Consider the following 12,263-nt stretch of genomic DNA (forward strand, 5'->3'; position numbering starts at 1 on the left):
TTCAGAAATCTGATACAAAATTTTGAATTCTCGTTGAGAAATTTTAAAATTTTAGGTACTCTGAATACTTAACATGGCCAGAGGCTGAATGATATTACGCCTACTACAAGTAAATAATTATCATTTCGAAGTTTGTGCAGCTAATATAATTGAAATAGAACTTCACTTACAGGTAAGTTCGTTTAATTTCCAAGTATGTTTCAGTCGGTTGACAGATTTAATCGGTTGGTTTTGTCTACAACTAAGTATGTACTTATACATTTAAACTATAAAACTAAACTATCAATAATAATACAAATTAGTTAATTTTGCATATGAAAAATTTCAACTATTTCGAATTTGGACTATTTTTTCTGTCTCGTCGTAATTTAAGTTGGCTAGCCACTCCCTTATAAGTTGTTTTGCTTTAAATACTGGTTTTTCTTTAATATTTACATTTCTAGTGACAATGTTGTATATAAAACTAGATATATAAGGGTCAAATCGTTTCGCAAAGGCAGTACGAAACGGCGGAACTTGTGTTCGATACACTCTTCTTTTTAGCATATCTTTGTATTCATCGGTTCCAAGAATTTGCTTATGCTTGTTCACCACGATTTTGAGTATATATAGTTGCCGTACTGTTAGCACCTGGGACTTTTGGAATAACAAAGATGTTGAGTACCTGAAGGGTTTATTGAACATTGTTTTAAGGACTGCGCGCTGTGCTCTTTCAGCCTCGATAATAACAGTTTTGCCAGCACTGCCCCAGCAGCTTATACAATATGTCAGAAGAGATTCACACAATGCGTAGTATACTGATTTGAGAGTCTTGATGTCAGCCACGTTTCTTATGTGCCTCATAACAAAAACTATTCGTCTCACTCGATTTGAAAGTGCAGCTATGTGTGATTTAAAGTTTAAATTATGGTCCACTATGACGCCTAAGTATTTAATAGCCTCAGCTCGACAAATTGAACTACATGAACATGCGGCTCCATCACCTGTGCAATTGTGAATTTTTATGCCCGGCGCGGAAGGGGGAGGTGACGATGCTAGAGTTTTATGAAAACAAAGGAAATTCGTCTTTTTAGTGTTTAAGGTTAACAAGTTACTTTGCAGCCATTTAGCAACTAAAGACATACCTTGCTCTGCGTTTTTAAAAGCCTCTCTCCAATTATGTCCACGAAAGATAATCGCAGTGTCATCAGCATAACAGATGATTTCTGCATCCTTCAGAGGTACACTGTGGAGGTCGTTCATATACAGAATAAACAAGGTTGGCCCAAGTATACTCCCTTGTGGCACTCCAAACCGAACTTCCATTGCACTGCTCCTACGTTGACCAATCTTCACAACTTGTTTACGCTCCGATAAATAGCTTTTGAACCATTGCAAAGGTAAACCTCTAACACCACACGCGTATAGTTTTTTGATAAGTATCGAAGCGGAAACCGTGTCAAAGGCCTTAGCCAAGTCTAAGAATACTCCAATGCAGGCTTCGTTATTTTCCAAGCAGTTGGCTACAGATGTAGTTAAAATTTGTACAGCCTCCTCCGTACACTTACCCTTTCTGAAGCCTAGTTGGCGGGGCGACAGTAGATTGTGACTTTCTAAGTAGTTAACTAGTCTGTTATTCACAAGCTTTTCTAGTATTTTAGAAAAGGTACTAAGGAGTGAGATAGGCCGATAATTTCCTGGATCACCTTTGGTACCGCCTTTAAATATCGGACACACAGCTGCAAGTTTCCAAATGTCTGGGAAAATGCCAGCAGAAAAACTCAAGTTAAAAATGTTCGCCAGTGGATCGGTTATGGCGTCCTTTATCTGCTTGAGAAGAGAGTTGTTAATTGTGTCAAGACCTGGCGCTTTTTTATTATCGAGCTGTAAAATTATGGACTCAACTTCACGAGCATTGGTGGGATGCATAAAAAAGGAACTCTGATTGCCGATATCTGGTGCTGTGTATGAGGACGTTAGGCTTTCTTCACTAGTGTTAATTTTTGTCAAAATATCATTTGCCAGAGACTGTCCAATGGTAGAAAAATACTGGTTACATATTTCAAGAGATTTTTTTTTCACCATTGGATCCATGTAAGGACAGTAATTCAGATGGCTCATTATTGGGAGAAGAAATATGACAAACATTTTTTATTGTTTTCCACAACCTCCTTGGGTTGCCCTTGCTTTCCTGAATTTCTTTTCTGTCATTTTCTTGTTTTATTTTGCGCAATAAAGAGTTGCAAAAATTTCTGTACCTTTTATATGTTATATATAAGACTTCGTTTTGTGGCTCAGCTCTAGCTGCCAAATGTAGACGGTCACGGTGTCTTATACAGCGCAGAAGTCCTGGGGTTATCCAAGGTTTTATGTTAAAATTTGAACGACTCAGTTTGACATTTCGAGTGTGTTTGCTAATAACATTGTCAAGGTGTTTCATAAAATCCGATGCTGCTTCGTCAACGTGTTTGTGCGATATGTCTGGCCAAGTAGTCGATTTCAATTCAGCATTGATGGCCTCGATGTCCCTTTTAAAAGTAAATCGTTCAGGACGGTTGCATCGTTTTTGTTGCATAAGATTTATGCCGGCCATTGTAATGTCATGATCTGTCATGTCAGTTTTACAGACCAAACCTACACATTGGCTCTTAGATCTAATTTAACCAACCAAATATAAAACCGGATCAGGAACCGGAACCAGAGACTGGATCAGTCACTGAACGATCTGACTTTAACCTACATTATTTGATTATGTAATGTTTTCATCTACCCTCAACTGGCTTAAGGACCCATTTGAGGGTAGATTTTGTTTACCTTTATTTAAATACCTAAAGATACAGGATATAGAGCATACATACCATTTAAGTTACAAGTGGTAGCAATCATAGATCTCACTCGTTCGTGGCCTTCTAGAAACTCGATGAGGGCGCTTTCTTCGTCTAGCAACGTCACCTGTCAAAACACATAGTTAGAAAAACTAAATAGTTTAAAGTTACAGATGTAGTGCATAATTATTTTCCATCGTATTTTCTCGGAAACGTTCGTATTTGCATAGAGAAATATAGTAAGGCAAGAGTGCTCACTCCATACATCAGTTTTGGTACCAAAAATATTAGTATTTTCATAGGCGACATCTAGCATCGAGTAGCGGAATTATCAGTACCGCTACTCGATACTAGATGTCTCTCGAGTGGCGACCCACGAAAATAGTATTGAACAACAATTTACAACTAATATTAGAAGCAGAAGGAGTTGAAAATAGAGTTCCGGTTAATCCGTTTATAATATTAGCTGAAAATTGTTGAGCATTAGACTTTTCGGTCGCCGCTACATCTATTGTCGAGTAGCAGTACTGATAATTCCGCTACTCGATGCTAGATGTCGACTATGAAAATACTAATATTTTTGGTACCAAAACTGATGTATGGAGTGAGCACTCTTGTCTTATTATATTTCTCTATGTAAATACTTACGCTGTACGCGGTAGCATTGAGGGCGGCGGCGACGCGTTGTGACGCGGCGTCACGCGTCAGTTGCTCGCCCGTCTTGTGTATGACGCGATGCGTGCGTCCACATGACACCAACGTGGATATGACGACGGGGCGACGGATGGAGTCCGTGAATACTTGCACCTAAATCAAACAAGTTAGATTTTTGAAAAATCAATAACTAAGATAAGAAAATAAATAGGCAACAATCCCTTTTAACATTTTAACTTCAGCAAGTGTGGTCTCATTATTTGTTTTTTTTTTTTAGATAACGTCGGCTGAGAATACGATTGTGCCATATCCATTTTTGAAAAAATCGTATTTTAGTGATTCCTAATATAAAAATAAATTTGCTATAATTGACACTAATCGGTTTATGAAAAAAACTATCTTTGAATGTTGTGCCATATCCGCATTTTACTATAGGATAATTACACTTTGTTAACAAAAAATATCACAAAAGTGTGACATAGCCACAACTTTTGTGTCATATACGTTTAACGTTTTACTCATCAAAATCATAAAAATGTGTTTATTTCATGGTTACCACTGTATTCACAATATTTGTTTGGTAATTTAAATAGTAAACATATATGCCTAAATGATAAATATGTTCAATATTTCCTAAATGTAAAACTATCCGAAAAATTATTATTTTTTGTTTTCGCCTTCCTGCTAACCATGTAAGTGGCGTATGGCACAAACGTATTCTCACCCGACGATAACTGTACCTTTTTTTTTTTTTTTTTTTTCGATGTGGGAATGCCGTTACGCATCGTCCCCCTGGTCCCGAGGTGGGCCCAATGTGGGGGGTATGTGGGACTCTCACCTCCCAGCTCTCTTCAATTGTGAAGAGAGGGGAGGAGCCTACCCACTAAACCCACACCGGCGTTTCCCGCAATATGCCGTTTGGGGAGGCGTCCTGGGATCGCGAACATTCTACCAGGACGCCCCCCCGGACGATAACTGTACCTAATAAGTAATAACAGAAAGTATGTAACTACAATCTTCAAATTAACTGTATAAATATAAAAAAAAACAGTGTCTATTTTTAGTTTCGACCACATGGTCCACGGGTGGTTAGTAATGGCACAAACGGACCGGCCACTACATTGCGCGACCGGCGGCGGCAACCAAGGTTGGAGCGAGACACAGCGATCGGACTTTTCGTTCCCACCTTATGATTGCCACCGCCACCGCCGCCGGTCACGCAATGTCGTGGTCGGGCTGTAAAATAGCTTGAGGATCTCCGTACAGACAGACAATAATATACTCACCTTGTCATAAAACTTGACGATCTTAAGGTGGATGTCTAGGGATGGGATGCCGATTATCAGCCAAAAGATGGCGTCACTGTGCACGAATTGTGGATTTTCACTATTTCTCCCAAAATACAAAGTTTCATAAGATGTGTTGATATGTGCGAAAACTATAAAAAATACTACATCCAAATCGAGACATGTTCAACTCAACATTGTCTCATTTCGTTATTACCGGAATCCAACTGCAAAATATTGCAATTTCTTGCATTCACGCACACTTACATACCTAAAGTCAGTGTCAAATGTCAGTAGATTTGGAATGTTACAATAAAGTATCCTAGAGGGCGCAGTGCAGCGCATGAAATTTTATTTTTTGTAAAAACAATTTAGAATTTAAATTCTTATTTGTGACATTGACAAGTAACTTGGAACCAACTGGAATTTTGAAACGTAAATTGTCATGTGCTTGTGGCACCCACAACATCTGTTTTGAATAAATTTAAGCTAGTTACAATGATTCTGGGTTCAAATCACGACGGTGCTTATTTTTTTTGTTTTTTATTTTTATTTTATGAAAAGTTTTATAATTTATATATTGTTATTCTTATTATCAATTGAAAATGACGCAAATTATATTAGGTACCTAAAATTAAAAAAAACGCTTTTAACGTTACCTTAGTAGTAACGTAACACTACTAAGCTGGCGTGTGAGTCACATTGTTGGGGAAGAAATGAGAAACAGAAAAAATCAAAATATATCGTTCTTTAAACACAATAAAATATTGTGATTATGATGGGATGTGAACTCGTTCATTTAGGTATACCTTATATATTGTTGTACATAATTATAATTATGTTTCCTTACGTTTATACAGCAGTCAGCCTTACTTTCTGTACCTATCGTAAATATCGTAGTCATTGTTGGTCAGTCCTAAAAACTATACCTAACTATAGTTCGTTTTTTTAAGCATTAGAAAGAACTACAAAGAAGGTAAGCGATCTTGACATGTCTTTTAATAGAAAAACGTTTTTAAAAAATCGGTAACTATTACTTATGAAAGCAGATAAAAAGATAAGATAAAGATAAAAAAAAATAGTTTATTCAAGTAGGCATATTACAATGCGCTTATGAACGTCAAATAAACCTTTACCGGCTCCAACCGTACACCTCTGCCCCGAGAAGATTTAAATCCCCCCTCAATTGGAGGAGGGTATCCCAATATGGGACCGGCAACAAACTCGGCGGGACACATCTTTTCAAAACATTATTACATCTTATAATTAACATGCATTACGAGTAATTAATACAATTTAAATTAAGAAATTATAAATGATCGTATTAGATTCATAATTGTTACATATTTGCCGTAACTTATTTTTAAAATGTGTTTTTCAATTAAAAGACGCATCAAGATTGTTTACCTTATTTCTAAAGCTAAAAAAAACGAACTATAAAGTAAGTAAGTATACCTTTACCTACATTTTATTGAAATTATACATAGTTACCATTTTACATAAACACCTAATGTTCTATCTAGATAGGTTTTTAGAAAATGCAATGCTAAAGGATATTGAGAGCATTTCCACGCTGGATGACTATATGGTCAGCCTTTCCACCTTTTCTAATATATATATACCTATTAAAACTAATTTAGAGTTAAAATAAATACTATACATTATATTATTATTTAGAAAAACAGTACTTAACCGTTTTAGTTAAGTTTTTAAAATGTACCTCCAACTTTTCCGTCCCCGTTGTCTAAGAGAACTAAGAGCCCGACCCGACAACCACGGAGACTACGCCATCGGAACGTTGGAACTCGGAGGTAAATTTTAAAAACTTAATTATACGCGATTAGGTAAGTCCCGTTTGATAATGATTAAAAATCGTAAAATAATCATGTGATAAAAAATAAGGTCATAAAAAGCCAAAAAAATGAAATAAAATAAATACAAAAAGAAATGAGTCTTTGTTCGTGGTTTGAACCCTGTCATGCTGTTCAACTTATTAGACTTATACTCATTAGCTAAAAGCCACTAGACCATTTGACCATAGTAGACCCGGGCGAAATATGCCTTCTTATTTAAGTAAGTAACCCATTACTGTCAAAAATATCAAGTTTGAATTGATTTGAAATATAATTTTTCATTGTCGAATTATTGACATCCAAACGTTGCGAGCATGTTGCCCTTTAAACCAATTGGCAACGTCGCGCGGGGAAACCTTCTATAAATGTATGTCCTTTTATATTTTGTTATTTATGAATTTATGACGATTCTTCTAATACTTATGTTGCAAATTGATTAAATTATCGAGAGAAAAATGCTAATGCAAAGAAAACAAGAAATATCCGTTTCATTTCGCATGCTATGAAAGACGGTCATTGTTGTTGTAAAAGGTGTGCAGGAAATGATAGGGTAGACCGGGGGCAATAGTACCATTTTTTGGATAATGGTTCCTAGTTCAGAATGTATAGGAGTTGAACCAAAACTGTACGTACCTACATATGAAATAGTAGGTTATTGATTTACGTATTTTTGAGGGTAATTGTTGTTAACGGTAAGAATATGGTAGAAAATCCCGTTTTTGGTCAATGATTCCTTGTGTTACAATTAGGGCTTGCAATATCGGATGGTCTCCAATTCCGGAACTGATTTTCGATATTGGATTCGAATTCCGGAATTCCGGAACTGGTTCCGGAATTAGGGGTTATCGTATTTTACTTATTTTTTTTTGTAAAATCCAACAAAAAATGTGAAATTCTGATACTTTACGTTTATTAAAGTTAATATTGTGCGTGCGTTATGACAAGTCACACCGCTTGCTTGAGGTGTTTTTTTTTCCAATTCATAAATAAATGTACGTTTACGTGTCTGATGAGCGAATGCTCTTTAAGGAACCTTAAACTAACATATCTCATAGTAAGATAATCGCTACTCACAATTATGACAAGTGTAACTCAATTCCTGGCCCCTATTTCACCAAGCCGACAGTGACATATGTCGAGTGTCAATTGCCAAGTGACAGGTGACAAGTGACAATTTAGTAGACTGTTTTTGTATAGAAATGCTTATAAACTTGACACGCCTTTAGTTACAATTGTCAATCTTTCATTTAATGACAATGATTTGATGAATCAAGAGTAGTTTTTATAAGTCGACATGTTTGTCAATTTGTCGGTAATTCTTGACATGAAATCGGAGCTGTGTCAGGCTTAGGTGACAATTGTAGTGTTTTCGTTGTTAGCAAACCCCGTTATTGGCAAACGTTGGCAAAACAAACTTTGTACCCTAAATTCGCCTTTAGGGTACAAATAAAAATCGCTTTTAAATTCTTCTTAACAAGCATGAAATCATAATAACACTATAAATAGTAATTGTTGCCTACGAAGGCGTTTAGTACTTCAACATTTAGGATTTGGAATAAGTTTCAGTATAGTTTTGATTGAGTTGGGGACAGGTAGCGAAATTAGGTATGTTTAGGTAAATAGGTAGGTATTGTTTTTTTTATAATTTACTTGGGCGAAGTTGGGCACTAACGGTAAAGTTAGGGTTTTGGTTAGAAAATGAATCTACGCGAAAGTAACAGAGGTGACATTCTTATACAAGGGAATACATAAAGTAGGTAAGAATAGATTTCTACTTTGACGTCACTGCACTTGCATTTGCAGAAAAAATAACTTAAAAGTAACAAAAAAATAATGCTTTCACGCCTTGTCAACAAATAATGTAGGTACGCTGCATTAGGTGGGATTGGGATCTCAATCAATATCATGTTAGTGATGACAACACGGTACACAGAAAGCAATTAACGATATCTTGTCAAGAATTGACAAATATATCGACTAGTAAAAATTACCCTTGTTTCACAAAATAATTGTCATTAAATTTAAGATGGACAATTGTACCAAAATACCTGTCATGTTTATATGAAATTCTATACAAAACAATCTACAAAATTGTCACCTGTCACTTGTCAATTGTCACTCGACATATGTCACTGACAAATGTCGGTGTGGTAAAACAGAGGTCTGTCATTTTTTGACAATTGCCATACCTGTCGTAGTTGGTGAAATAGGGCCCTGGTCAGTACACTCTTCATGAGCCCACAATTGACAATTATCACATTGCACCCATGTTTCATTGGATCTGCTTATACTATAAGGCTCACCACAGACTAGGCAATAGTATTCTTCTACAGAATCCTCCTTGTCGTTGAATATTTTTTCCTTTTCCGGTCCCTTTCCCCTTGTCTATTACCTTGCCTTTTCCCTTCCCTTTTGCTTTTTCCGTCTCATATTTTTCCTTTATTTTTGGTTTCTCCTAATGCTTTTTTAATATTTTTGGTAACGTTGTTAAGGAGTCGTTTGTACCGCGGTGTCAATTGTAACGGTACAATTGTCCCCGGCTCACATAGTTACTAATGCCCCCGAGTACCCAAAATTACATAAAGTACTTATATTTCAATTCCTTTACCTAACACATCCCCATACTGTCCCACAAAAGAAACTTTGATAACTAACTAATCATAATCTAATACCAATCTAACTCTAGGATTATTTGGTTTTGAATAATATGACAAAATATTTCTCGTAATTACTTACTTTGATCACTCGAAAACAAAAATGGTCTCCGCGCACCTCCGTTCCGCGTCGCAGCGAGCGGCCGACTAGTGTAGTGTAGTAAACGAAGCAAGTTTTGTATGGAGACCCATGCATTAATTTCTCAGTCGATGAAATTTTGCTTGGTTATTGTATAGTATGAGCCGAAACTAACATATAAATATCCAAAAAAAAACCACTCCTAAGTTAGGTATTTATACGTAAAAATACAAATCTGTTTATATATTGAACCGAGTAATTCCTCCGTCCAAAATTATTTTACCAAATAAGTTATTTGTATCAGTATCTGATACTAGAAAAAAATCTACAACTTTTGTCAAACATGAGAATATTTTTTTTACGATAATTCCTTTTTTGGCGCTCATTTTCATCGGAAAATTGCTCTGCCATTTTTTCCTTCTTATATGATCTTAGAATATAATTTGGCGTAGTGGGTAAGAAAATCCAAAAAAAATGCATACCCAAGTTTATGTATTTTAGAACTATAAAAAACTGAGAGTGGAAAATTTCTCAGCCTGATTTCTTTTTTAATATATACTAAGTAGTCACGTATATACTTAAATCCAAAATATCCAAAAGAACTGTCATCCCTTGTACACCCCGCTCCTATACACTGCTCCCGATATGTTTAGTTTTGAATACGCTCGTTATTTTTTTGGATGTTTTTATAGTTGAATGGAAAGAAAACTGTGAACTTAATTCAATAAATAAAATGGATAGAGAAATTTTCCACAGCGAGTAAAAAGGCAATTTCTGAAAAAAAGTATAGTTACATGGTAAATTTTTTAGATTTTCAATTTGTATGTATAAATCGGCAATAAAATGGCATTCCAGTGAAAAAATTAGACTGAGCAATTTTCCGGTCCAAGCCACGCCAAAAAAATATATTTTGTTAATATTGGTATTTCTGCGGGGATTTTTTTTTGATATTTCATATATTGTTGCAATACGTTACATGAACATGTCCGGAGAAGAAAGTTTAAACGGAGCAATTTTCCTTAAAAAGATATTAACGATTTAAGACTTTAGGTATTTACTTAAATACTATTATTATTGTTCTTTGGAAATTTATACAATACTTTTTATTTATTGATTCTTTATCATACTGTAAAGCTTTTTCTGGCTGAGGAATTACTGCGGGGTCCACTACCTTTATTTACTACACTAAGTGAGCGGGTCCAGACAAGTATTGGGCTTTATCGTATATACCCACATATTCATATTTCGTTGTAATTGTGAAGATAATAACGATGGTACTATTGCCCCGTGGTACTATTGCACCCGGTTTACCCTACGTTTCTGCACTAGAGCAGTTTAGGTTCCAATTCCAAGTACGATTTTATTATTCTTTTTACAATAAGGAATTGAAATTTGGGTATAAATGGATGTATAACAATTTCCATTCTGATATTTGACTCCCCATTCCATAAATAACGATATTACTTTTGGCCAAATTGTTAATTGAAAGTACCTACTCTCAAAAATACCTAGTATAAAAATGTATTTAAAAAACACATGCATTTTACTTTCCTTATATGCGAAATGAAAAGTAGAGTGTTTTAACTCGGGTGAAAGGCAACATTTTTGAAAAAAATTTCAACAAGAAATGATCACTTGGTTAATAATCTACTAATGTTATTGTTATGCACAAGTAGAACATATAGAATCTTGTTTATTTACAAGAAGATGACATTTTTTTCCACATAGATACCTATATATTTTTGAGAAAAATATAGCTAGGTATTTTAGTTTAAAAATCATTGTTACAATAAATATAGGCTTTTCCAGCGAACATTTATATTTCTGCCGAACCGAAAGCAGAATTCACAAGGCTTTTCGGTGGACGACCGTTACGCGAATGATTGTTTGGACTGACCTTTCTATTAAATGTATAGTTATATAAATGTATTTTATTGTGTAATAATCATAATAATTATTAAGTTATATTAAATCTGGGAATGAAATTATATCAGAAAGGAGACTCTTAAATGAGTATACTCGTAACATGCTTTGTGCATTAAATATATCTCCCTCTATTGAGTGAAAATAAAACAAAATACACAGGTAATCTGTGTTGCGGTTTTAAAGTGCCATCTGTTACACCTTTGATAAATTAAAAATGATTGCTTGTCAAATGAAGTCGCCATGTTAGAATTACACCTACACTATAAGCATCACTCACACAAACAAGCAATGGGGCAAATTTTTACCAATATTCAAAGGCTTTTTTCTTAATAATTTTAATCAAAATCTAGTATTTTTTTACGTTCTGCGAAGACAGAAATATATATACTACCCAAACATTACATATACAAGTGAAGAAACCCTATATAATAGGAGCTAGGGTGCCAAGAAAGTTGTATGAAAATCGAGCAAGGAGAACCACCTTAACCCCCCGCAAGCCGAACCACCTCTCGACCCCCTCGTCCAGAGGTCTGAGTAGCGTTGGGCAGAGGTCCGACAGTCTCAGGGTTGATTGTGGTTCCCTTCTTATGGACATGACGATAGATTTCAGTTTGGTTTCTGCGCGGGAAGCGAATTCTGATGTTGACTCTGTGAATCAGTTTCATTATTAGAAGATAATTTTTAATTTATTTTATCTGAAAATGTATTCACGACTTTACGTAAAGATTCAAGGCGCTATGAAACTTAAAATTAACACAACAAACAGGTGTTTGTTGTAGGTGTTGTAATGTACCTACATTACATATACATTTTTATAAATAACAATCAGGCCCCTGTTTCACCAACGTGACAGGTGCGACGAATTGTAAAATCACTGTTGCTGACGTCACAGGCATCCATGGGCTACGGTTACCGCTTACCATCGGGCGGGCCGTATTCCTGTTTGCCACCATCATTGTATTATTAAAAAAAACTTTATGATATCGGAAAAAACAGACATTTCTCTT

The 12,263-nt window shown here is 35.4% G+C and overlaps 1 protein-coding gene across 1 annotated transcript in view; it reads right to left on the minus strand.

The window, feature by feature from the left end:
• LOC134676248 (DNA-dependent protein kinase catalytic subunit-like) overlaps positions 1–12,263 on the minus strand; it is a 92,619-nt gene that overhangs the window by 73,350 nt on the left and 7,006 nt on the right. Inside the window, exons 8-11 of the mRNA XM_063534597.1 lie at positions 11,738–11,904; positions 4,745–4,765; positions 3,453–3,611; positions 2,838–2,931 (exon numbers count right to left, since the gene is read on the minus strand). Coding sequence (XP_063390667.1) covers positions 2,838–2,931; positions 3,453–3,611; positions 4,745–4,765; positions 11,738–11,904 — 441 coding nt within the window. The remainder of the gene's footprint in view (positions 1–2,837; positions 2,932–3,452; positions 3,612–4,744; positions 4,766–11,737; positions 11,905–12,263) is intronic.

This window comes from Cydia fagiglandana, chromosome 24, assembly GCF_963556715.1.
Source record: "Cydia fagiglandana chromosome 24, ilCydFagi1.1, whole genome shotgun sequence".
NCBI lineage: Eukaryota > Metazoa > Arthropoda > Insecta > Lepidoptera > Tortricidae > Cydia > Cydia fagiglandana.